This window comes from Taudactylus pleione, unplaced genomic scaffold, assembly GCF_031769625.1.
Source record: "Taudactylus pleione unplaced genomic scaffold, aTauple2 ptg000478l, whole genome shotgun sequence".
NCBI classification, from domain to species: domain Eukaryota; kingdom Metazoa; phylum Chordata; class Amphibia; order Anura; family Myobatrachidae; genus Taudactylus; species Taudactylus pleione.
This window is the reverse complement of record NW_028284880.1, coordinates 2,013,316-2,040,922: the sequence shown is the minus strand read 5'-3', so window position 1 is coordinate 2,040,922 and position 27,607 is coordinate 2,013,316. Positions and strand designations below refer to the sequence as shown.

Genomic DNA, 27,607 nt, shown 5'->3' with positions numbered 1-27,607 from the left:
AGCCCGAAGGATGAGAGATTGCATTGAGAAGGCAGCAAGAAGGGAGCATGGCTGAAACATAGAACAGCAATAACCCGTGGCTCCGCCTACCCAAAATGTATAACAGGTTTAGGTATGTATGCACGGGGCCACTTAGGTCCTAGGTGCTACCGTTTAAGTATCACATTTTATCCTGGGCCTGCCTAGTGATATTTATTTTCTACTAGGATTTTCTCTTTTAGCTCGCTAACATCTTTCTGCTCTAGTGAATTAATAACATGCACTGAACTGTGAGCTCATCTTCATAAAAGCAAAAAATAATGACAATGTCGTCACTAGCGATATGTACTTGCTTATTAATAATGCATTTTACATGTGCATGTACACGGTTGCGAAAATAAAAATCATAGTTCCATGGGCGTTGATGGCTCCTTGCCCTCGCTTTGCATTTAATTTGTGTTGGGCGCCTTCTTTTTACTGCTACTTGATCCATTTCTGTTGCCCATTGGATAACCACAAATTGCTCTCTGAAACGTCTGTTAGACTACATGGCGAACACCAGTGAGTGAGTTACAGAAAGGTATTATCAAAAAATAAAAAAATAACTAAAAAGAAACGGCCCTTTAATGTGTTTTTCAAATCTTTGTCATAGAAACTAAACCCAAATATGTCAAAACATGGAGTCCCAACGTAAAACACACTCAACATCAGCATTAAATGTCTGCATTGGTCCACAATACGGGGGCAGGCAGCCAATCGGGCACAAGATCCCTGCGCCTCACCGAGGGGTTTGCAAAACATCTCGGGGAATTTAAGACATTTAAATTGGTGTTAGTTTGTTTTAAATACAATCAATGATATGAGCTAGATATAATAATTTGTAGGCAATTATAAATGACCATTTGCAGCTGTTTGTCGGACTAAGAAAGGGACGATAGCAATAGGTCTGCGTCTCGGTTTTAAATCTATTTAGGGATCACCCATGAATCTATCGAACAGTTCACGTTCAACAAGAATTAACTTGTATTGATCAGCTAGAATTAGTTAATACTGAATAGCGGTTTACAAGCTCCCGCACACAGACCCTTCCTGGGACTGGTTCCAATTTGGGACGCTTGGATTTCACATTTTGTCATGGGAAGAGGAGAGAGGAGCTCAGGAGAACTGTATCGGTAAATCCGGCTTCACCGTTATGTATCTTGGATCCAGTTTGGGGATAAAGTTGTTGAAATTCTTGGAGGCTTCAGAACCAAAGACGTCCAGGACTTTCCGGTTCATCAACGCGAACCTGACAGCAGAGAGAACAGATCAGTAATGTCAGGATGTTTTTTTTTTTAGAAAGATTTTGTTTGTGACCTTTTCTCTGAATCTTTTATCAGTAATATGGGTAATATTGACCAGTAAATGTATTGCTCTTATTACTAGGACCTTATATATATACACTATTTGTAGCAACTTCTGTAAATCCCAGTAAAAGTTTTTTTTTGGCAATAAAAATGTTCAAAACACCTAATGGCATGGAGGTAGGGCGGCCTACCGTTACACCCCAGCGCTGTGTGCAATCTTTGTGTTAGAGCACTACATTTACCATCATGCACTGAAGGTCTCTCGCCAATATTACCCAGGTAACCAGGAACTGCCATACCATGTACACGTAAAGTTTAAGGTGCCATGTTTATTTGCAAATATTTATGTTTTTCCATTTAATAAAAAACCTCAGTATTTTAAAGTAGCAATGTTTTTGTTTTTCTCAACTAAAATAAAAAAATGTGTGGTTTGTCACTTGTCAATGCTGCCTACTGTACTTAGAGTAACACCAGTCACTTGATGGGTACACACAGTATTGTGGGCTGAATCCAATTAGGGCTCACTTCAAAATGCCTTCCTTCACTCTTTCATAGACCAATAAATTTTAAGAAATGATCTACTCGGGATTCTCCTATTTAGTTTCAGGTTGTGCTGGAAGGAAGCCCTTAGCCACAAGTTTTGTAATTCTACAGGGCCCTATATTGTTAGATGAATGAAACATGCAGGTAGCTCTTCCAAGCAAAATCATGTTGGTCCCCATTTAGAACCAGAGCAAAGCCAACTTAAAGGGTGCAAAATCTCACGGGGCAAACCAATGTCACCATGCAATGGGTATGGGTGCAAATGCAAGTGTTTTAGCTTGTTTACTGCCTGCTTCTGCTGCTTGTGTTAACACCACAATTTAAAGCTGAATCCCCCCTCCCCCAACTCTAAAACTGTCCTCACATTTTAAATGTGCCCCCCTGCTTAGCAATACGGTTTTGGAAAGGGTCTCCTAGTTGGGTCACTTTGATCTCCCAGGACCTCATTCTGAGTTGGATGCAGATATGACTATCCGCTTTTCTATGCCGTTCGGCCGCTAATATGACTATCCACTAGTCTATGCAGATTAACTCCGCGTCTTCATGTCAAAGGCTGGGGCCAGCCCCACTGTTTCCCCTTCTGCAGCTGCCATCATTAGTGTGGGGACTTAACCCCATGCTGGGTGCAACAGATCTGCCAGAAACAGGTATAACATCTCCACGCATACCACAAATTAGCACGCGACACTCACATGACATTCCAGTGAGAAGGTTCTGTTCCGAGTGCTTGCATGGTTACCGAGTGCTTGCATGGTTACCGAGTGCTTGCATGGTTACCGAGTGCTTGCATGGTTACCGAGTGCTTGCATGGTTACTGCCCAGAAATGCGTAGTGATGAGTTACTAGACGGACTTTCAAATTCCACTGGTGCGCGTTTGCGCGGTTCGGTACCTGGGCTGTCTGTGATTGCTTTCTGCGGCACATGTGCACTTTGCAGAGGTCCATACGCTTTTGGACTTGCCTACGATTCAGAATCAGGCCCCCAATGAGGACCTCTCTCTCTCTTGGAAAGGTCATACTTACAAACCATACTAACATATTTGGAAACTAATACATTTGCAATAGGATGATGAATTCTTCCATAAAATATCATTCTTACCGGCCCTTTGTTAGTCTCAAAAGAAATTTCCAGTAAGAGGGTCTTAAATTATGGACTTCCAAAACAGCCTAAGATACAAAACAAAATGAATACAGTATATGTTATCCCATGCCAATAAAAGTTGTATTTCAGCCAAAACCAACCCCCCCTCTCCCGACTAGGACGACTGTGAGGGCCCCATGCAGCTCCACAGTTCATCATCCCGCCGACAACGCCAACTATTCCGGTTCCCAGGTTAACAACTGAACAGTTTAACTTCAAAGTGCGTTATGTAAGTTTCCAACAAAGATGACAATTGGACGGAGTTGTGACTTTATACTTTCCGCGTGTCTGTGTTAGGAACAGTCATGGTATTGGAGTTATCTGCTGTAGTCTCCCGTTTTTGCTCGCAAAAGCAGTCGCTATAACTTTTTTGACAAATTTACCAAGCTCCGGACTGTATGGGGATTCCGAAATTTGGCTCCAGGAGCTAACAACAAGTACCGGAAAGGGATAACTACCCCACCTCCTACCCAAATATATATACTGGTCTCACCACTTACATAATAGTGACGCACTATAAGGTAACACAGCAAGGGGCATAGATTTATCAAGCCCGATAAGCAAAATTTCTTAGTGTGTCATATTGCAGCAATAATAAACTATTTATCAGGGCAAATGTACCCGTAGCATCCCCGAGTCAGGAAACGCATCATGGACAGATACTCCTGGTACACTGAGCTATAGTAAGTGGAGCTTTGCCTGTGGTAACCAATCAAATGTCTGCCTCCAGGTTATTAGCAGAACCAGGAAATGAGCTGGGATCTGATTGGTTGCTATGAGACCAACCAGCTTTCCCTTCACACCAGCTCTCATAAGTGTCCCCCACAGAGTCTGCGGTGAAATCGCATGACGGTACTTACTGCGTGGAAACAGACCGCGGTAGACACTGCATAGATGATGCTATCGGCGTGGGGGAAGTACGGGCACCGGCCTGCTTCTATGCCTTTGAAGTACATTGTCTGTAAGAACAGAGATAGATTGAGATCGCTAAGAACTATTCAGGTATCAGAATAGATTACAGTACAGGGCAGGATACAAAGGGCGGAACGGCTAAAGGATATAGAACAGGTCTCTGGGTGCCTGTGCTCTTACAGTGTACACAATAAAGAGGGCTATATATCAGTATTATGCACTGTAAAATAACCCATAAGAAGAATATAGAGATACAAGCCGTATAGCTGCCTTACTAAGTCACAATGTATACTATAATAATGTTATTATTAATGACATGAATGTATTTCAGAATTACACAATTACTGATAACACAGGGGACTATGGCCCTGATTCAGAGCCGTACGCTCTGAGCAGAGCGCACGCTCTGCATGAGGGCCGGGCTCCATTTTCATGGAGCGTCCTCCTGGACGCTCGTATAGCTGTGGGTCACCACCCACAGGCTATACGAGCGTGCATTTTGATGGCCGCGATGGTCGTGACCATCGCGACCATCGAAATTGCGAGCCGGAGCCTGCGGTTGAGGTTTTCAACCGCAAGCTCCGGAGTGATTTTGGCTCTATCAGAGCCAAAATCACTCCCACTGACATCACTAGTGATGTCAGTGGGCCGGCTTCTGACGGGAGGCGTTCCCGTGGGAACGCCCCCGTCAGGGAGGCACGCCCACCAAAGGGGGCGTGCTGTCAATCAACATTGACAGCACGCCCCCTTTGATCGGACACAACGAGCGAAGGAAAGTCCTTCGCTCGTCGTGTCTGGCGCATGCGCACGACGGAGCTCCCTCCGTCGTGCGCATGCTCAGTGCAGACCATCGACCCACTTGCGAGCGGACAGCCGCTCGCGAGTGGGTCTGAATCAGGCCCTATATCACTACTTAGTGCCTTTATAACAAATTAAATTATTGCTACTCAATCTATTATATTATCCTCAATGTTGTTCCGTTTCCATTATGCGCAGACGATTCCACAATGTATGGACCCTCCTGCCAATGGCTCCTACTGCTACGGCGGGACAACCTGAAGCCAAGGCTGCCCGCTGTCACGAGAGTTTGTGGCCTTGCTACTTACTACTGTATCACTTATCATATAACTACTCAATGCCTGCATCAGTTATCATATAACTACTCAATGCCTGCATCAGTTATCTTATAACTACTCAATGCCTGCATCAGTAATCATATAACTACTCAATGCCTGCATCAGTAGTCATATGATAACTGATGCAGGTATTGAGTAGTTATATGATAACTGATGCAGGCATTGAGTAGTTATATGATAACTGATGCAGGTATTGAGTAGTTATATAACTACTCAATGCCTGCATCAGTTATCATATAACTACTCAATGCCTGCATCAGTTATCATATGACTACTCAATGCCTGCATCAGTTATCATATAACTACTCAATGCCTGCATCAGTTATCATATAACTACTCAATGCCTGCATCAGTTATCATATAACTACTCAATGCCTGCATCAGTTATCATATCACTACTCAATGCCTGCATCAGTAATCATATAACTACTCAATACCTGCATCAGTTATCATATGACTACTCAATGCCTGCATCAGTTATCATATGACTACTCAATGCCTGCATCAGTTATCATATCACTACTCAATGCCTGCATCAGTTATCATATAACTACTCAATGCCTGCATCAGTTATCATATAACTACTCAATGCCTGCATCAGTTATCATATGACTACTCAATGCCTGCATCAGTTATCATATCACTACTCAATGCCTGCATCAGTTATCATATAACTACTCAATGCCTGCATCAGTTATCATATAACTACTCAATGCCTGCATCAGTTATCATATAACTACTCAATGCCTGCATCAGTTATCATATGACTACTCAATGCCTGCATCAGTTATCATATAACTACTCAATGCCTGCATCAGTTATCATATAACTACTCAATGCCTGCATCAGTTATCATATAACTACTCAATGCCTGTATCAGTTATCATATAACTACTCAATGCCTGCATCAGTTATCATATGACTACTCAATGCCTGCATCAGTTATCATATAACTACTCAATGCCTGCATCAGTTATCATATAACTACTCAATGCCTGCATCAGTTATCATATAACTACTCAATGCCTGCATCAGTTATCATATGACTACTCAATGCCTGCATCAGTTATCATATCACTACTCAATGCCTGCATCAGTTATCATATAACTACTCAATGCCTGCATCAGTTATCATATGACTACTCAATGCCTGTGGTCATTCACACCGATCCCCTTGCCACATACACACATACTGCACAGGTGTAAGAGACAAGAACTGGTATGCTACTGTTATGGCAACCAAGTGACTGGTAGCCAGTATGTAAATAATATGGGGTTAACATCCGGCAACCAAAACCCAGATTCTAGTGCATGCTTATATGATTCCAGGCATCAATCAAAAGATGAAAGCGGCTCTCTGGATGAACTACATCTTATGAAGAAAAGTGACCGGTGTTGTCTGAATACATAGACAAAAGTTGAGTATATACTCTGTTGTTTTGTTTGTTAATTATAATAAAGTGTAAGTTGATTTGCACTCACTCCATTGGTCACATGTATAACTGTCACTTCGATACTGAACAGAAAGCCCCACCTTATACCCCATTTCATGCATCTCAGGAATGTATTGGCTTATGCGGCATCTGCCTGACGCTGGGTGCTACTACTCAGATTATAGACTATTAGTATAGCCGAGCCTGTTCTATCTAATATCTCCCCCATTCTATACAATATCACTTGGTACAGGAAGATGAATTATTACCAAGGCCTGATTTAATTACCCTACATTTCTCTACAAGCGAATCTCGTCATAAACACATTGCACTCCCCGGGGTATGGAGCAGCACGTAACGCTGAGTAACAGGGTTACTCCCAGCTGCAGCAATGTTACACTCACCTCTACCAATTTGGACGCCAGGTACATGGAGATTGTGGTGCTTTTGTAAAACATCATGGAGATGCCGGCCAGAAAACCTAAACACAGACAAAGATGCAAAAAAAATAAAGTAATATTAAAAAAAGGTGTGGAGCGTTTAGTACTGTGCACAATGATATTAATAATTTCCTTAAGTACGTTAGTTACTAACAGTTCTCTTAAACAGGTATATTGTAAACATATATGTAATAAAGTCATTCAATGGAAATACAAAAAAAGCAGATTTTGACATTATGGACGGGGGGGGGGGATTCAATTATCGTTATACATCTAGTCGTTTATCTTTTGTTATCCTTATAACTTTGATACATAAGGATATAAACAAAGTTAAAAGGATGACAAAAAAAAATGTGAGCACCAAGGTAAGAAGAGAGAAGCAAATGTGCTCCCACTTCCATTTTCAGTATCTCTGCATCTCCCCAGATTCTAGTAATATTGTATTACATTAGTATTAGACTATTGTACTCTTTTCCATGATGATCACCTTTTCCTAGCCCAGCTCCATGGATTCCTCCTGTGCTGCTCCTATTCCCTGGAATGCCCTGCCAAGCTCCAGCAGACTCTCTCCCGAATTCCCAGCCTTCGATTGTGACCTCAAAACGCTCCTCTACTTCCCAGCCTACCACCCCTCCTCCTACCACGGCCATACCCAACTCTGCTTCCTAACCCCTTCCACTATGCATGGCGCCCTGGAACCCAAGGGGTGCCATACAAATAATAGATAACAACAACAACTGTAAGGCCCTCTAGATAAATCAAATTCCTCATTTGCACAGTACAGATTGCTGTAATTAATATCACTAGGTGGATGGGATGGAAAGATGAGTGATTGCTATATTCATACCCATGGACCACCCGCCATGGCTTACTGCAGCTGCAATATACTACGGTCATGCTCTTCTTTGATTGGCTGTTGGGTGAATCATATGATAAAGTGCAGTTATAATAAATTTAGCAGAAATAGGACAGAGACATGGAGCGGTAGGGGAAGGTGGTACGGGTAACCATACTAACATAACACAAAAATAACAAGGCGCCAGAATGCAGCACGGCTTACCCGCCACAAGAGCGTGCAGCTCGTCGTCCAGGTTGCGCACCCATCGTAAGAAGCAGCTGGTACCCTGAAATGATAAGTGTGAACATAAGTGGTTACTAACAAGGCAGCATCATTTATAACAGAAATAATGGGATGGAGCGCTGCTAATTATATATTTCACAAACAGTCTCATTGTTATTCTCCACTTTCGAACTTCCATGAAACGCTGCGGTCCTAAATACCACGCTGTAACTTAATGAGTGGAGGGATGGACTAGATTGGGCACACGCAGCTACTTATATGACCGATGACAAGGTCCTAGAAGTACTTAAGGAAGTTAATACTGTATATATAAAGGCTACAATTATTTATAACTTGTATAAAACGGATTATGAAGAATGCAAATAAGTAAAATGTATGAGTATCGGAAAGGGTAAATGAAAAGTGGAAAATCACTAAATAAGGATACCTATAATGAGGGATGCTCGTAAAACTTGCCGTAAGGCTTTTACAGCCTGATTCAGAGCTGTACACAAACCCGAAGTTGCCGATCGGTGCATGCGCGGGATCTGTACTGCACGTGTGTAGATTGGATGTCTGCAACGATGGTCACGGTGCCCCCTAAGCTGCAGAATGATTGACATGCTGCGGCCATTTGGGGAAGGGGCGGCGATGGGGGGCGTTTTCGTGGCATGTCACAAAGACACCTCCTGCGGCATTAGCCCGTTACTACACAGCCACCGCGTAGAAAGTCGCCATAGAGTACAACTCTAAATCAGGACCGTAGCGTGGTTAAATGTTTGCTTCATCTAGTGTTCAAACACACAGATACGCTATTGTACATATCCTAGCAAAAACTCAAATAATAATAAAAATATATATATATATATATATATATACATATTTAACAGTTTAAATTCTATTTTAAACATTTACTGCAGGCAATTCTGTCCACTTCCTGTCATTTGAAGTTCCATGAGAACATTCGCTGAGATTCAATGTCGTATCTATGCAACCGCACTGCCCTCAGCCTTCTGCTTGCTGGTCATTAGTATCTGCACATGCCCACTGCAGATTTATTCTATGTCCTAATGCCCTATTACCATCCCATGGGTACTCAGTAATGCCCATACAGCGAGAAGCGGCTGAGATACGCAACTTAAAGTACTTTATCGCGTGTGAATGTGCTAAATATTGCTTGGCGCGTTCACTTTGGGAATGGTGTGCACGACGTGTGCTGCCAGACCCTCACCTTATAAATACTGACAAACGAGCCCAGGAAAGCCCCCAGCTGGAAGTTCTCCTTGTTGTAAAACAGAGACAGTAATCGGGAAGGTTTTGTAAACAGATGTCTGAATGTAGACGGGATGCGGAGGCAGCACTGGATCAGGTACCCAACGCTGAACATTCGGATGAATCCCTGAAAAACAAACACATACAATAGTAAAGGTTTTGCAGTGTCTTTCATGTAACGTGTAAGCAACAGGCTAATGGAAGAAAGAACTATTTATTGACAAAGAGATGGATCAAGGCCAAGAGCCACAACTGAAACCGGTCAGTGCCCTTTTGGCAGTCAGTAATTCAGATACACGAAAAACTTCTTGTTTGGGGGGTATAAATCTACTTGTGGGACATAGATTTACACTGGCATGCATGTATGTGAGTTTGAGAAAATATTAGCTTGCACTTCCACTTGCTTTCAATGACACTAGATGGCAGTAGAGTGACACACACACACACACGCACGCACGCACGCACGCACGCACACACACACACACACACACACAATAATGTAGCCCATGCACTGTAAATACAGTCTGTTATTTACTTATTAACAGTTCATTATATAGTGCACATATATTCTTTAGAGCTTTAGACTAAAAATACTTGGCCATTCGCATCACTCCCTGCCCCGGTGGAGCTTACAATCTATATCTCCTGTCCACATGTACACACACACATACACACTAGGATTCATTTTTGTCAGACTATTAAAGCATGTTATTTGTTTGACCCGACCTTACACCATATAAGTCCTCATTGCTGATTAGAAATTCTGGACAGAATGGTCACAAAATAAGACCAGGCTTGTTTTTAAGCAGCCCACACCCATTTGACTGCTCAAAAAGCCCACTGAAGACACCACAGGCTGCTCTACAGTATCAAAGATTAAATGGTCCATCTGACAGATTTAGCACCAGTAATTATGGGAATAGGGGGACTTTATTTTTAGCTGGAAGCCCCTAACCTGTTGCCAAGTCGCTGAGCCTACAGTCGGGTTCCCTGGTGGGCTCTTCATGCTACTGCAATCTCTCTACCCCTTAATGTGGGATCAGCTTTACACTTCACCCACTTTGCTAATCATACAAACGCAAATCTTTGTCCATTCACGTTTTTCAATTGCTTTTTTAAGTAGAACTTCGTAAGTCAACAAATATAGTTTACAACTCATCCCCCTCCCCCCCCCAGCTAGATCAACCATGGGTCTAGGCCAGCAGCCACGGCAGTGTCACACTCCTCCTGGACAAGCCAATTAGACATCATATAAAGTGTGAGAACGCCCGCAGAGCCCTCTTACCTGTAAGGTGCTGCGGAGCATGCTGGCTTCATATAAGAAAGGTTACTCCTAATAATCCTACATCTGCAGAAGTACAGCACGCTTTGCAACTCCAGCCTGTCAGCCTTGAATGTCAGTCTTACCAGCTGCAAGTTTGAGGATTATGAACTCTCAGGAGCCACCAGGGGTGATCACCTCTCCCCATCCATGGTGCTATTTATGCCATGGTGATCGCCTTTAAAAAGTTTGCTATCTCTCACTAGATTTGTGCTTTCAAATTGAAACGCGTCGACACTGATTTTGAACACGGCTGAACATTTCCCAGTACGGCCCATAATTCCCATACCCGGCCATACGAGACCCGTGTACGTACTACAACTACTATAATTACGACATCTTTCTTTCAACGGAAATTTTATTTTCCGGCATTGTAAGATAACAATCATAGAGGTTGAAGCCCAGCCTGTTCCTCAGACTCCAGGAATTAGAATATCTGAATGTGGAATTGCAGAAAGCAGCGAGCGAGTTCACCAGTCTAGGTCGCGTCATTAACATTATGATTAAACATCTAATCCCAATTAGCAGTGATAATATTCATGTTGCTGGAACAGGTTTCTGGCCCAGGATTTGGGGACAACATGAAAGGCTGGCTCGCTTACTCCTAAGTGTATTTTTTCAATAAGGGTCTTCAAAGAAGCAGGCCTGCCATCCCTGGCCGCGTGCCCGCACATCAGGCTACAATTACTCGCTGCTTTCCAATCCCCGGATGTTTGGACATCGTCAGCTCACCTTAATGCAGTAAGAGATACAGTTATCTCCGTAGTGTTTGCAACATCTGTGCCTTGGCCCGTGTTTGCATCTATAGAGAGAGGCATAAATCAGGAACAAATATGCAAAGCGTAAATACAAATGTATGTGTGTATCAGACAAATAAACAGAAACCGTTTGACCAGGGCCACGAGAAATGCTGCTCTAGTTACAGAGGAGACACAAGATATATCGCTAGTATAAAAGCCGGAACAGGGGTTTGTGTGTGATCCACGTCCAGTTGTGTTATAAAGAGCCTGTCAATCGGCGCATACTGAGGCCGGCGGTACTTTGTCTTCTGCAGAGCAGACCGGGACATTGTGTATCAAGAAAGCAAAAAAAAAAACTTTGTACAACTGTCATTACTGCATTAACCCGGTACAGCACCATTAATCCCACCGCACTTATTACTAGCCCGCAAGCTGTCACTTTTTGCATAAACTGCACATTCTGTAGAGCTTAGATCATCTTCATATGTCCTGTAACCCATCCTTTTTCTTACATGTATATGAAAACAGTAGGGTTAAACCCAATTTTCCAAATTTCCCAGACTCGGGGCCTAATTTAGAGATGTAAGCATTTCGATGGTGTTTACGTGCATATCCGATGTTTATTGAATCGCGCATTTGCAGATCGGATCCTGCGTTGTCAGATGCAGGGCAATGTCCGGTACATCAGCTGCTGTGGAACTACACTTCCCAGGATGCCCTGCCGCAGTTTTAGTGTGTCCTAATAGCAAAACTGTGGCAGGCTATGCTGGGATGTGTAGTTCCACAGCAGCTGGAGTGCCGCACGTTGCCGATCTCTGTCCCAAGTTCAGATAATAAAGGAAAGGTAATACTGGGCAGGCCAACATGAGCTTACACTCTGGGTGGAGTGGGGGACAATACAGGCATACGGTAGCAGTAGAACAATGGTAGCTGCTGGTGGAGAAAGTGTGCCTGGCTATTGTATGGCAGATATATCATCATCGGTCACCGGGGAGAGGCGTTGCTGTGCCGCTATCAGAGCTGTCCTGCAGCTGGAATAAGGAGAGAATGCAGACGGTGGAGATAGGAATGATGAACCAGTCACTGTAGAAATATCTGGACAGTCAGCTGCTTTACCATTTATCTCCTCTGTCCCTCCCTTTATTTTCTGGCTATGGAGAAGCTTTCGCTTGTTTAGAACACTGGGCCTGATTCAGAGCCGCTCGTAAGCGGCCGCTTGTTCGCTCTGAGCGATGTTCGCACAACTGCGCATGCGTATGGGTCGTATTGCGCATGCGCAAACCAGTCATTGCGGTCGGAAATCGTGCGCTCGCAAAACAGCGAGGGGCTGCTAATGTGATTGACAGAATGTACCATTTGTGGGTGGTAACAGGGGAAGGTGCTTGAAAACGGGAGAGCGGAGATCCGAACACAGGCGTGCCAAATGGTCATAAGGTCTATAGATTGTAAGCTTGCAAGCAGGGCCCTCTTACCTCTATGTCTGTCAGTTATTACCCTGTTTTGTTCTATCAATGTTTCCAATTGTAAAGCGCAACGGAATATGCTGCGCTATATAAGAAACTGTTAATAAATAAATAAATAAGGGCGTTTAATGGCAGTGCATAATTAACAAAGCAGCGTCATCGACCACGTCACTTGGTTGTCTTTTAGCCTGAACTGCTCGCAGTGATAGCGGTAAGACAAACCTACCACAAGCACTGCGAGCAGTTCAGATGCCTTTCGATGTACCTGATTAATCTAATAAATACCGGAGATGACGTGTGATGCGAACGGCCAGGGGGCGTCTTTACAAAATAGCAAGCGCATTTTTCGTTCGCTCAGACATAGAGGCGTCAACAAACCGCAAAGAGAGAGCGCTCAATTTAAATAGCAGGCCCCTTTTTTGGAACGACCGTCCGCAAACAGCGTCTGGCTCTGAATCAGGCCCACTGTCCCGATGGTGTATGATAAAGGTCAAAAAGCTGAAACTCCGTAGCTCTGACATTACTGCCACGTGACTTTGTATGATCCTACCAATGTACGCTGTGCATTTGTAACTCCGCCTACAGTAGCTGTTAATCACTGTCTGATTCTTTAGGTAGAGAAGCACCACCATCCTAACATGGCAACCAGCTGAAGAGGATTGATAAGACACCATGGAGATATTTAGTTACATGTAAGGACTCTTGTCATTATCCAGCACAGAAATGCACAGCTATTAAATGGTAAATAGTGGCTTTAATTTATGACATTTATTTTGCGGTACTAAAAGAATTATAATTTTAGTGATAAACTTAATTGACTCATGAGTAAGAGATGAGCGGTTCGGTTCCTTGGACACAGATACTGTGCGAAAATATGTAAAAGCAGCACCAGATCATCTGCGTGAACATCGCTCATCAGAGTAACGCTCGGGTTTCTCAGTATGGCTGGGTATATTATGCTTCCGGGGCCAGTGAAGCTGTGCCCAAGGATGCCGCCACTGTCCTCCGCACGCCTCTGTTTTCTGTAATGCTGGCAGTCGCCGCCCCTTTCCCACCCCCAGACGGGCGCAGCATATCAATCATGATGCTGATTAGGGGGCACGGTGTCCATCGTCACAGTCAGTCATTTGCACACGCACAGTAAAGATCCTGCGTGGACGCGGAACCCCCAACATCGGAGCTGTACCTAAATCATTGGGTTTACCAACAACTCAATCAGGCTGTAAGACAGAAAGTTGAAATAAAAATACGGTATGCTTTTCGTCTCGGAACATCCCAGCTGTGCCGGGCGCCTCCCGCCTTATGGCGTAGAGACGGGATATGTTCGGTATCCTGGCGGTCCGGATGCCAACGCTTACATTACCGGTGCTGGAATCCCGATGGCCAGGATACCAAAGGTAAGTAGCGGGGTTGGGGGAGAGTTAGGTTTAGGGACTAGGGGGGAGGCTTAGGCACCAAGGTAGGAGGGTTAGGTTTAGGATGCGGGGAGGGGGAGGTTAGGGTTAGGCACCAGGGAGGGAGGGTTAGGTAGGGAGAGAAGGAGGGTTAGCATACTGACCAACAAGCGTCAGTATGTTAACCCTGACGGGATGTCGGTACCAGGATTCTGACCGAGCACCAGCATTCGGTACCCAACTTGTAGAGACACCCAGTGTGTAAGGACAAGTCTGTATACACTGGGATTTTCTCATGGTATTCTTTTTCTGTTGCCAAAATGGGAAAATACATACAAACAGCTCTTTGTGCCTTATTGCAGGTTACCTACAGAAGACATCATTGCTGTTATACAATAAGATTGTTAAACTCTGCAGCAAAACTACGATGAACAAAATTAAAAACATATTTAAGAGCATATGAAAGACATTTGCATATTGTATATTAGTTTATGAACATGTTGTGCGCTAGGAAAGATGACCTTGGAGAGAGAGTGTGGATTCCTGATACATTTACATGATTTATGGACATGACTTTGGCGGCTGTTTGGTATTTCCATTCCTACAATTGTTTTCTCATGATAAAAGGTAAATGGAAGAAAAGTGCCGCCGGTACTTACACTGAGTCCATAAGTTTCCTTATTAAGGAAAATATATTAAACCGCCGCGGTGTGTCCGTCCGCTCCTTGCTCTTCTTCCCGGTTCTGGCATAGACGGCCTCAGGCAATGAGGAGTGTGCTGGGATTTCCTCTTTACCCACAATGAATCTGGTCAGAGGAGGGAAAAGTATCAGCAAGATGTAAATATTCAGATTTCTTTTTTCAACATATTCATTTTTATAGTTAAATGGATATTCTATTATTCTATTAGCCATTCCAGTGCATTAGTAACTGCAGAACGTTTCCACCAAATTATACCCAATATACCCTACAATTCCATTTTAAAAATAGACAGTTTGTAACTTGTTTAGTAAGTCAGATGCAATTTGTAGCAGAGTATATCTAACAGAAGCTTAAGGAGAAGAATATGGTCACTTCAACGTGGCTTATGCAGTCCCCTGTATCTTCTCTCTTCAGGGGAGGGACTTATGCAGTCCCCTGCATCTTCTCTCTTCAGGGGAGGGACTTATGCAGTCCTCTGCATCTTCTCTCTTCAGGGGAGGGGCTTATGCAGTCCTCTGCATCTTCTCTCTTCAGGGGATGGGTTATGCAGTCCTAGGCACCTTATCTAAGTCTCTGGAGGAGGGGTTTATGCAGTCCTCTGCATCTTCGTTCTTCAGGGGAGGGGTGTATGTAGTGCATTGTCTCTCTCTGGGGGCGGGTACATGTTATCCTCTGCATTGTCTCCCTCGGTGGGAGGGGTGTATGTAGTCCTCTGCATTCTCTCTCTTTAGGGGAGGGGTGTATGTAGTCCTCTGCATTCTCTCTCTCTTTAGGGGAGGGGTGTATGTAGTCCTCTGCATTCTCTCTCTCTTTAGGGGAGGGGTGTATGTAGTCCTCTGCATTCTCTCTCTTTAGGGGAGGGGTGTATGTAGTCCTCTGCATTCTCTCTCTCTTTAGGGGAGGGGTGTATGTAGTCCTCTGCATTCTCTCTCTCTTTAGGGGAGGGGTGTATGTAGTCCTCTGCATTCTCTCTCTTTAGGGGAGGGTGTATGTAGTCCTCTGTATTGTCTCTCTTTAGGGGAGGAGTGTATGTAGTCCTCTGCATTGTCTCTCTCTCTTTAGGGGAGGGGGTGTATATAGTCCTCTACATTCTCTCTCTTTAGGGGAGGGTGTATGTAGTCCTCTGCATTCTCTCTCTTTAGGGGAGGGTGTATGTAGTCCTCTGCATTCTCTCTCTTTAGGGGAGGGTGTATGTAGTCCTCTGCATTCTCTCTCTTTAGGGGAGGGTGTATGTAGTCCTCTGTATTGTCTCTCTTTAGGAGAGGGTGTATGTAGTCCTCTGCATTCTCTCTCTTTAGGGGAGGGGTGTATGTAGTCCTCTGCATTGTCTCTCTTTAGGGGAGGGGTGTATGTAGTCCTCTGCATTGTCTCTCTTTAGGAGAGGGGTGTATGTAGTCCTCTGCATTGTCTCCCTCGGTGGGAGGAGTGTATGTAGTCCTCTGCATTGTCTCTCTTTAGCGGAGGGGTGTAATGCAGTCCTCTGTGCCATCTCATTGCTAGTCATGGTTCTTGAATAGCTGCAAGTCCTCCGAAAAGAATGTTACCTTATTTGAATGGATTGCATTTACTTATTTATCATATTCCATTGTGCTCTACACTTCGGATCAGTGTAGCAGTTGTACAAATAAGCAACCACCATTCCTTCTCCTAATAGAATAGCACATTGCAGTATATTGTCTAATAACCAACCACCAGACAATCACGTGACAACAGGGGCGATCTGTGACAGATTACCAGCTTAGAAGTTTCAAAATAGTTGATTTTATTCATTATGTTAAACCTTTTCTCTACTTGTATTCATACAGAAACAAATAGCATACAGATCATACAAAGCTTGGGTTACATGCCTGCATATGACCATGATAATGCGGGTCGAAGTCAACCAGTGATGACAAGGATAAGGTGTGTGTGTGTGTGTGTGTAGGGGGGGGGTTACAGGTAACAATTGGTGTTAAAGTAAGTTAAAGGAATAGTGGGAGATTTATCAAAGCTTCTAAAGCGAACAAGTTTTAGGTGTTGCCCATAGTAGCAACCAAACAGCCTCCGTCACTTATCCATATCTCCCAACTCTTGCTAACTGCAGATCGGCACTTTTGTGCGCATTGTCATGTGGAAAGGGGAGTGTCAAGGGGAAGCTGTGCCCGCAAGTCACGTCCCCACGTTTTCGTCCCCCTGGGGGCATGCCCAGCGCTCCTGGGAGTGGACATCTATACGCAGATATCGGTATTTGCGCCTCCTACACTGTCCTGCTATGGAATGTGCCACTTTGGTGGGGTGAGGTTCAGGGTGATTACCCCACTCTTTCATGTACGTCACATAGGTCGCACATGGCAGAAACAATGCTGTGATGCCCGCAACTTGCTAATTTCTAATTAAACTGCGCAGATATTGGTAGCGCGCTTGCCGAAAATATCCTGCACAGTGCGTGTCAATGTGACGCAGAATTTCACACTACGGAACTCGCGGCTAATTGAATCTGCCCCATAATGTGAGACTGGGTCCCTGTATCAGGGGATTCTCTGTATGGGTCCCATTTCTGAGATCACTTTTTTAAGTGCTTCTCCAAATCAGGCAGAGATACCCCTCCTATCAATATATAGGGGATACAAGAGATCAATTCAATTTAATTTTTTAAATAATATGAGATATGGTAAGAACTTACCCTTGTTATCTCTATTTCTACGAAGTCCATAGGGTTCCACAGGATACCTTGGGGTATAGGTGTGACGTCAGTCGCTGGGCACCATAGAGTTAAGCTTTTCAGCCTCCCAGGATGCACTAGGGTCCCCCTCCTATACCCCGCCCCCGAGCCAAGGCACCTCAGTTAGTTATCAAGCCATAGGCCGGAGGAGGAGAAGGAAGAGAGAGAAAAAAGATCTGGACACATAGAAGAATCACATTCTCACCAGAGGGAGACGGAAAACCGGTGACCAGAGCAAAGCACATCTGCAGCACAGGTGCGACAGGGCGGGAGTCCTGTGGAACCCTATGGACTTCGTAGAAATAGAGATAACAAGGGTAAGTTCTTACCATATCTCATATTTTCTACTTCAGGGTCCATAGGGTATCCACAGGATACCTTGGGGATGTCCCAAAGCAGTATCCTTTAAGGGTGGGGACGCTCCTGTGCAGAAAGGAGAATCCGCCGCCCGAAGGAAGTATCCTGAGAGGCGAAGGTGTCAAACCTGTAATACCTCACGAAGGTATGGACAGAGGACCACGTAGCAGCCTTGCAGATCTGAACTGCCGAGGCACCACGTCGAGCTGCCCACGAAGGACCCACAGACCTAGTGGAATGAGCCTTCAGAGAAGGTGGGACCGGTAGGCCTTCATGAAGATAAGCTTCAGAAATAGCCATACGGATCCAGGCTGCCAAAGTTTGCTTTGAAGCAGGCCAACCCTTTTTACGGAAGCCATAGAGGACAAACAAAGCGTCCGACTTCCTAAACGAAGAAGTGCGGTCAACATAAGTCCTTAAGGCCCGCACGACATCCAAAGAGGCCTCACCCACGGAAAGACCCGGTGAGTTAAAGGCCGGAACAACTATTTCCTCGTTAACATGAAACTGGGAAACAACTTTGGGAAGAAACTCGGGCCGAGTGCGGAGCACTGCCCTGTTCCCATGAAAAACCAAGAAAGGGGGTCTACAACAAAGAGCCCCTAACTCAGAAACACGTTTGGCCGAAGCAATGGCCAGAAGGAAAACAGTCTTAGCTGTTAGCCATTTAAGATCCACTGAGCCCAGTGGTTCAAACGGCGGTCCTTGGAGAGCCCTCAGGACCACAGCCAAATCCCAAGGCGCCACAGGTGGAACAAAGGGCGGCTGAATGCGGAGAACACCCTGCATAAAGGTGCGCACATCCGGGATTGTAGCAATCCTACGGTGAAACCAGACAGATAGGGCCGAAACCTGTACCTTCAAAGAAACAAGGCGAAGCCCATGATCTAGTCCCGCTTGCAGGAAGGCGAGAATCCGAGACAGACGAAACTCCCACGGTGCATAACCTCTCGGTCGACACCACTGGAAGAACGTATGCCACACGCGATGGTATATCCTCGCGGAAGACTGTTTCCGAGCTCGTAACATGGTACACACCACAGAGCTGGAAAACCCCCGGGACCTCAGCATGGCCGTCTCAACAGCCACGCCGTCAAAGACAGCCGAGTCAGGTCCGGGTGAAGGCAAGGACCCTGAGACAGAAGGTCCGGTCGTAGCGGCAACCGCAGAGGACTGCCAACGGACAGACCCTGAAGGTCTGAGAACCAGTGCCGTCTGGGCCACGCGGGAGCTATCAACAGGAGCGTCCCTTCTTCCTGTTTGAATTTCCGGATTACCCGTGGAAGAAGGGAGACCGGAGGGAACAGGTATGCGAACCGGAACGTCCACCGGACGGACAGAGCATCCACCAGAGACGCCCCTTCGTCTCTTGTGCGAGACCCGTACACCGGCAACTTGTTGTTGTGCCGGGACGCCATGAGGTCGATTTCTGGAAGACCCCACCTGTCCACCAGTAGTTGAAAAACGTCCGGGTGCAGGGACCATTCCCCCGGATGAACGTCTTGGCGACTTAGAAAGTCCGCCTCCCAATTTAGCACTCCCGGGATGAAGACCGCTGATATGGCCGGAAGATTGCGCTCCGCCCAAACCAGGATCCGAGAGACCTCTACGAGAGCCGCCCGACTGCGAGTTCCTCCTTGCCTGTTTATGTAGGCCACGGTGGTAGCGTTGTCCGACTGGACCTGCACCGGGCGACCCTGGAGAAACCGCTGTGCCTGCTGGAGAGCATTGAAGACCGCACGGAGTTCCAAGATATTTATTGGAAGCTCCGCTTCTGTCGGCGTCCACCTGCCCTGGAACAAGTGTGGACCCGAAACTGCTCCCCAGCCCCGAAGACTGGCGTCCGTTGTCAACAGGACCCAATTTGGAACCCAGAACGGACGTCCCTTGTTGAGGTGGGTCGTCTGTAACCACCACGCAAGGGACAGGCGAACCTCCGGGGTGAGCACAATCGTCTGGGACTTCAGAGACTGAGGCCGCCCGTTCCACTTGGACAGGATCAGGTGCTGCAGAGGTCTGGAGTGAAACTGGGCGTATTCCACCATGTCGAATACCGACACCATGGAGCCCAGTAACCTCATCGCCGAGTGTAAGGACACCCGGCGGCTGTGCAGGCAACTGCGCACCCTTGACTGTAAAGCAGAGATCTTGTCCTCCGTCACGAAGATCCTTTGCTGTCCCGAGTCCAATAAGGCTCCAAGATGCAGAATCCTCCGAGACGGGATTAGAGTGGACTTCTGCCAGTTGATAAGCCAGCCGTGCCGTTGCAGCAGTGCAATGGTCAGGTCCAAGTGGCGTAACAGGAGCTCTGGAGATCCTGCCACCAATAACAGGTCGTCCAAATACGGCAACATGCGGACTCCCTGCAGCCGCAGAGAAGCCGCCATGACCGCCATCACCTTGGTGAAAACAAGTGGTGCTGTTGCCAGGCCAAAAGGTAACACCCGAAACTGGAAGTGGTCGCTGCGGATTGCAAACCTGAGGAACTGTTGATGGCGCAAAAGAATAGGGACATGCAGGTAAGCGTCCTGTATGTCCAATGACACCATGTAGTCCCCAGGTTCCAGCGCCAGAATGATGGACCGTAGGGTCTCCATCCGAAACTTCGGGACCCGCAAAGACTTGTTGAGTGCTTTGAGGTTGAGAATCGGACGATATGACCCATTGGGTTTCTGTACCAAAAATAGATTTGAATAGAAACCCTGGCCCCTCTGGGAGAATGGAACAGGCACTATAACTCCAGCCTGGAGCATAGTGTGCAATACCTTCCGCAGCTCCGTAGCCTTGTTCCGGTCTGATGGTAGACCCGTGGTGAAGAAGCGAGCCGGGGGTCTGTGCCGGAAGGAGAGGGCGTATCCGTGGGAAACCACCTCCAGAACCCAAGTGTCTGTCGTAGTGGTCGACCAACACTGGGCGAACTGTAGCAGGCGGCCTCCCACCCTGGGATCCCCCAAAGGGAGGCCCGGACCGTCAGGCCGCAGGCTTGTCATCTGGCTTGGGGGCCGGACGTCTGGTACTCCATGCCTGCTTCCGGGGCTTGACCGATTTCTTAGGGCAAGCCTGTCGAGGAAACGACTGTGGTTTGGGCCTGCCCTGGGCCCTAGATGACCGAAAGGACGATGGTCCAGAACCAGAAGGAGCAGCGGCCGACGGGAGACAAGCAGATTTGGCTTCCGCCAGCGTGGCCACAATCTTATCCAGATCCGGACAGAAGAGAACTTCTCTGGTAAACGGCAACGCTTCCAGACCTTTCTTGGAATCTGCGTCCGCCTTCCAGGATCGCAGCCACAAGGTGCGACGACCAGCTACCGCTGCTGAAGAAATTCTAGACACCAGAGTACTAATGTCTAGAGCCGCCTCGTTGATGTAGGTGGCCGAATCACGGAGATTGCCAATCAACTCCGCCTGTTCGGCCGGACAGTCGGATTCAAAAGAAGCCTCTAATGAATCCGCCCAGCGCTCCATCGCTCTGGCAACCCAGCAAATGGCCATAGCCGGCCGTGCTGCCCCCCCTGCAAGGGAATAAGCGGACTTCAGGCAGATTTCTACCTTGCGGTCCGTAGCATCCTTAAGGGAGGACATGGATGGCATCGGCAATGTGGCACTACGGACAAGACGGGTCACGTGAGAATCCACCTGTGGAGGGGATTCCCACTTAGCAAAATAATTATCCGCGAACGGATAAGCCACCGCCAGGCGTCTCTGCGGCTGGTATCGCTTGCCAGGCTGTTTCCACGCCTCCTCTAAATGGTCCACCAACTGACCCGAAAGAGGAAAGACTGTGGCATCGCCCTTCACATCTTTGAAAAAGGCATACTTAGATTTAGCCGCTGGGGGAACTTCGTCCTCAATCACCAAGGCTGTGCGGACCGCCCGAATAAGTCCAGGAATACATACTTTGGACTTAGCATCAGCGTCCTTAGTATGGAGAGGTTCCTGATCGTAAGGATCCAGAATCTCCCCATCATCAGACGTCCCTTCGTCATCCTCATAAGGAGCGGACAGAGACGCCACCGGCCTTTTATGAGGCCGCATCACAGACTCCCCTTGCAACACATCCGACAAGTGCTGTACAGAACTCGTCAGGGAGTTAACCCACGCTGGCTCCTGAGAACCCGGGAGCGGGGAAATAGGGAGACTGTGGGGTACCACCAATTGTCGTGGGAACCCCTGCATGGGTGACGACACCACAGACTGCTGGGACAAACCCATCGGAGTAAACGCGGGCTGCGGAGCTAACTGGCCTACTAAAGCTGTTAACGCCTGAGCGAAACAAGCCCAGGGCGGCTCCTGTACCGGTGCTGTAACCGTAATAGGCCGCGCCATGGACAAACACTGCCGGCAAAGGCCCTCCGCGCTACCCTCCCCCTCCGCTAACGGTACTTTGCACGTGGTACACTGTAGCCGGAGGGGAAAATCACTTTCAGACATGATGGCACCACGTATGTGACCTCTCTCACCAATTAAGTATTAAATAGGCGAGAGACCACCCTGCAGCACCACACCGCAAGGGCTTTAGCAGAAAGAACAGGGACAGTAATAAAGCTGACAGTTTAGAGAAGAAAAGTTACAGGCAGCGCTAGCACAGTCACATACAATGCAGAGAAATAACAATTCCTGCACTAACAGCGCTGATCACTCAACTACACAGACACAGGGCCTGGTAGGACACAGCGCTGCATACACAGACCTGAGCCACAGCGGAGGAGAGGTATGCGGGGGGACCCAGACCACGATGCTTCCGTCCAGCGCTTCCAGCAGCGTTCACCATGCGTTCTGGAGAAGATGGCCGCCGAGGAGCAGAGAGGAGGCTGGCCTGGGGGAGGAGCGCTGCCACAGGACCAGTCGGCAGCATGCAGAGAGGGCTGTGTGCAGCGGGGGAGGCGCCGGCTGTGAGACAGGGAAGGCGCGCTCCCCTGGCATGCATTTAACCCCTGGGACGCCGCAGCGCTACCGCTCTGCTGCGATCCGCTGTCCCAGGGGGTAGTGGAAAGCGCAGGTTGGTCGCCTGGCTCCACGCTGCAGCCAGTCCCCAGGGAGCCCCCTGCCTGGGGACTTAGGACCATGTGACCTGCGGGGACCCACCGCGGGACCCCGCTGCTTACCTTTGTCCCCCTTGGATCCGGCCATGGTCCGGAACATCTGAGGTCACCGCTAGCTGTGACCCCAGATGCTCACCAGCATCCCCGGATCGGTACCGGCGTTCTGGTACCGGCGGGGGTGTAGGGAAGACAGCATGGACGTCAGGACTGACTGTCCATGCTGTACATCCAGATGTGCAGCCACAGCTGCACTGAAGAAAGCTTCAGGGGCTCTTCTAGCCCCCACTCCGACAGGTGCACCCGACGCCGGCCGGGCACCAAACTAAACTGAGGTGCCTTGGCTCGGGGGCGGGGTATAGGAGGGGGACCCTAGTGCATCCTGGGAGGCTGAAAAGCTTAACTCTATGGTGCCCAGCGACTGACGTCACACCTATACCCCAAGGTATCCTGTGGATACCCTATGGACCCTGAAGTAGAAATATATTTTTTAATAAAAACATAAAATCTAACTAGCCCAGACCCCGTGACTCAGTCCCCCTTACATACTGTGTACATATTTAATGTAAACTTCCAGACCTTGGGCAGGTCGGCACAGAGGGGACGTGGTGCACTGGCGGACGGAAAGGTGGGCTGTGCAGGGGGCGTGGCGGCATGACCTCATCATCGTGGCCCCACCCTCCTTATACAGTGGAGAGAAAGCAGGCATTGCATAGAGGCGTGGGGCTATGATGATGTGATTTAGCACATATCACATCATTCTTCCTCACCCACCCCCCCTCGGACCGCCCACTTGTGCTCTGTGAGTGGGCGGCCGCGAGGAGGGGTGCGGGTGGCTGGAGGAGGGTGTGGGACTGTAATGCCAATATGTACATCTCTTCACAGTACTTCCCTATCATATATCAACCCTAAACGTCTGTAAACTTATACAAGGTGATAATATGATTAACCTTTATTTGCATAGCACAAACATATTACACCATATGGGAATCGCTAGTGAGTGACGTGTTTACAGAACGCTGCATTAAACCTTAAGGACAGATAACTTATTTGGCAGTGCCACGGAAAACACCCACCAATCATATCTCTAAGAGCAGCACCTTCCTCTCCAACGCCAGAAACACGATGACTACTTGGGAAGTTGTTGAGTTTAAGGTCAAATTGCTTTTAAATCTTGGAAACTTCCTCAAAAGTAAGTACACAAACTCTGTCTATAGCTTAAACTTTAAAGCAATGGATGTTACGGTTTCTAAACGTTATTGTTGGTATTCATTTAAATATATCATACAGTATGGATGCATTCACTAAAGGGCTCTAATACCATTTAGCTTATCTATTTTTACACTGGGTGAATGCAGCCTGAAGACCGTGCTCTGAATAAACCGACGCGTTTCACCTGTTGGCCGTGAATAACGGGGTGTGTAAATTTTGTCCAATCAGCAAAGCTCATTGTGTAACCACGGTGATTTTTGCGATCTGACCTTGTTTGTTTTAAACACAGGAACATTAAACCGAAGGGGACTCATATTCAGCCGTGTACTGTACACCGACCTGTAGGTTAGTTTTGATCCCATATAATATCAACTTATCTTTTACGATTATTGTGACCAATACAAAACACCATTATTTGTTTTTCATTTAGTATTTTTCACTCAAAAAGGGATTTACTGTACATAGTTTTCATTCTAGCACCCTGCACCTGTCACAACCCGTGCAGTTCCTCTTTTCTGCCTGGGGTGTCGCTCTCTGCTCTGGTGCTTCTAGCACACTCTGGTCTGTATATCAGCAGTTTGTTGCATTAACTGAGTGTGCTAGAAGCACCAGAACAGATAGCGATACCCCAGGCAGTAAGGAGGAACTGCACGGCTTGTGACAGGTCCCTAATTTATTACAGTGTATCACTTATTATCAATTTTTTTTTTACATTTTACTATTTAAAATGCAAGACAATACTGTGTATAAGCTCAATGGATGCTCAGGCTCCCAGGAAAACGCTAACGTGCTGGCGATTCATGTCTGTGACATCATGGAACGTATCAGAGCCGTACTTACTTCAGGGCTGAAAAGGCGAATCCCTGGAGCCCGTCCTTGCACCTGCAACAACAGATAGGCGATTTATTTGGATCGCTGCTCTTGAACGGTTTTAGAATCGTCAGTAAAGTCACATGCCTTAAATTCTAAAACCAAAATACACATTGCCTAACATAAAAAGCTCTAACTGTAAATTGACCTAATTAAATCTAAAACTTAGCAGAACTGTAAATAATTCAGATTTCAGCATCTGAAATGGTTGATAACAGAGACCAGTAGCTTACACCCGGCGGCGTCAAGCGTGAAGACAGCATAAAACTCATAAATTATATCTGCATGTATTTTCAAGTGCTTTGTACATTTAGTGACGCTTTAACGTGTGCGTCCGCAGTACTATCTTCATCATGTAAAATAAAGATTTCTCTAATTTACCATGGGTTAAACCGAGACATAGATATCTTTTATGGCTGTGTCACACCAGCAGCGTTTTATAGGTCAGTATAAAGCTGCAGATGTCTGCTGCTAATTCAGAAGAGTGAAGGGATCCTCCCCGACACACTAGCGGTCTGCACAGCGCTAATGCTCACACAATCTACACGAAGAAGATACAAAACATAACCCAGCAGAAACACAGCCACATCGAGGTGAAGGTATGATGCTCTAGCCAGTCCGGAAATATGCCCTCATCCGTCCCCTCTACAAACATAATGAGACGCATGTAGCGAATCTGCATATAGATGTACGGAATCGGTATGATTTACCACCGGACGCATGTCCGGCGGTTGGAATCCCGACACCAGAATCCCGGCAGCAGTGGAAATCACAATCGTCCTCAGGTAAGTATTAGCTAACCTAATTCGACCCCCTAACCCTGACCCTCCCTTAGGGGTGCCTAATCCTAACCTCCCCCCCCAGTACCTAACCCTAATCCCCCATCTAAGTGCCTAAACCTAACCCCCCCTTCCCCGCTGCCTAAACCTAAGTTCCCCAGGGGGGTGCCTAACCCTAACCCCCTCTTCCCCTAGCATAAACCTAACCTCCCGGGGTGGTGCCTAACGCTAAGTCCCCCCGGGAACCCTACAACTAACCCCCCCTCGGCAGCTATCCGTGCCCGGCCTCCCTTTGATCGGGATACCGGGCGTCGGGCTCCCGGCGTATGTCTAATGATAGGCGTCGGCATATCGATGCCTGTCTTTAGACCGTAGCAGGGATATGACAGTCGGGAAGCCGGCTGTCAGGATTAGGTCCACCAGCTTCCCGACTGCATACCAGATGTACACTTTGAAAACACAAAAGTTGCCTCTACTACACATCTATATCCAGTCTAACCCTGCGCGATTCAGGGCCTGTAAGAGATTACCCGGGCAGGCGATTAGACGGGCAGGTGATTACACGGGCAGGTGCTAGAGGTAAATATGATCACAGCAGGAGAATGAATGGACGGTCTCACAGTACCTCTGTCAGGTACATTACACCAGTGCGTAAACAGTGTTGTGTATGTTACAGTCACCTCACTCAGCTCCCCAAATCCTACAGACACACAGTATGAGCGTTGGCCTCCTCTAGCCTACTGTGATCTCCTGTGGATTTGGCAGGCAACGCAAGGATTATAATACAAAGGCGCGGGTGCGTGTACAAATGCACACACACAATATACATATAAGCCCTGTTTGCAGATATCTAAACTTCTTAAACATTATTGCTGGAGGGTTAGGTAAGAGCAAGAGAGAGAGAGAGTGTGTCATAAAGACAAGTATTATATGACCAAGATAACCACTAAGCAAGCAGGTGGCTCCGAGCAGGGCCAAGACTACCCCCTGCTCCTTCCAAGGTTATCTAATTACTACTAGATACAGAGGGGTGTAATTATTATCAAACCTGGTTCCTTAGCTCCACATTTGGTCGCAACATATTGTAAACAGAATTTGGCCTGAAGCGTTCCTAGTCTATCGGGGACCGCCAATGTCCCTGACTCAAACGGGCTTGCTGTATGGACCTCTCCCCCCCAAGAGAACCCGGGGGTAGGGAGGGGGTACTCTGGGTACTACGGTGTCCTCCCACAATTCAAAAACATTCTGGTAGGCTACCTGCATTCTGAAAATAAACACTACAGATGTGTCCACATACTGTACATCTATCGTCCATGCGCTACAAGTTGCGTTACACATAAAGTGTGAGTGTTGTGCGTCTCGGTAGCGCAGAACATCTTTTCATGCAACTTTTTTCCTTAAAATATGTCTTATTCGCAAAGTGATGTGAATAGGAGGCACAAGCAGCTTCTGCTGATTAAAACGCTATGCAGCATGCCTGTATTCTGTGTGCGACTGCGACTCTATCTGCATGTGAAATGCTACGTTACAATGTCAGTGGCTGTGACACTGTAACATAGCATTTTGCATGCAGATATAACCCCAAACACACAATACAGGCATGCCGCATATCAATTTAAACAGCAGAAGCTGCCTGTGCGTCCTATTTGCTTTGCAAATAAGATGCATTTTAAGGGATAGCGTCACATGAAAAGATGCTCTGCACTACCGAGTCACTCCACGGCATGGTGCAACTAGAAGAGCTAATTAACGTGCAAGGAGGCTAGGT

At 46.9% G+C, this 27,607-nt stretch overlaps 1 protein-coding gene across 1 annotated transcript in view; it reads right to left on the bottom strand.

Moving 5' to 3' along the window:
* Positions 1–315: 315 nt before the first annotated feature.
* Positions 316–27,607, bottom strand: part of TMEM135 (transmembrane protein 135) — a 340,734-nt gene continuing 313,442 nt past the window's right edge. The window contains exons 7-15 of the mRNA XM_088449045.1: positions 25,031–25,072; positions 14,840–14,986; positions 11,316–11,385; positions 9,222–9,389; positions 7,991–8,054; positions 6,895–6,971; positions 3,870–3,968; positions 2,968–3,035; positions 316–1,267 (exon numbers count right to left, since the gene is read on the bottom strand). Of these exons, the coding sequence (XP_088305171.1) occupies positions 1,135–1,267; positions 2,968–3,035; positions 3,870–3,968; positions 6,895–6,971; positions 7,991–8,054; positions 9,222–9,389; positions 11,316–11,385; positions 14,840–14,986; positions 25,031–25,072 (868 nt within the window). The 3' untranslated portion in view covers positions 316–1,134. The remainder of the gene's footprint in view (positions 1,268–2,967; positions 3,036–3,869; positions 3,969–6,894; positions 6,972–7,990; positions 8,055–9,221; positions 9,390–11,315; positions 11,386–14,839; positions 14,987–25,030; positions 25,073–27,607) is intronic.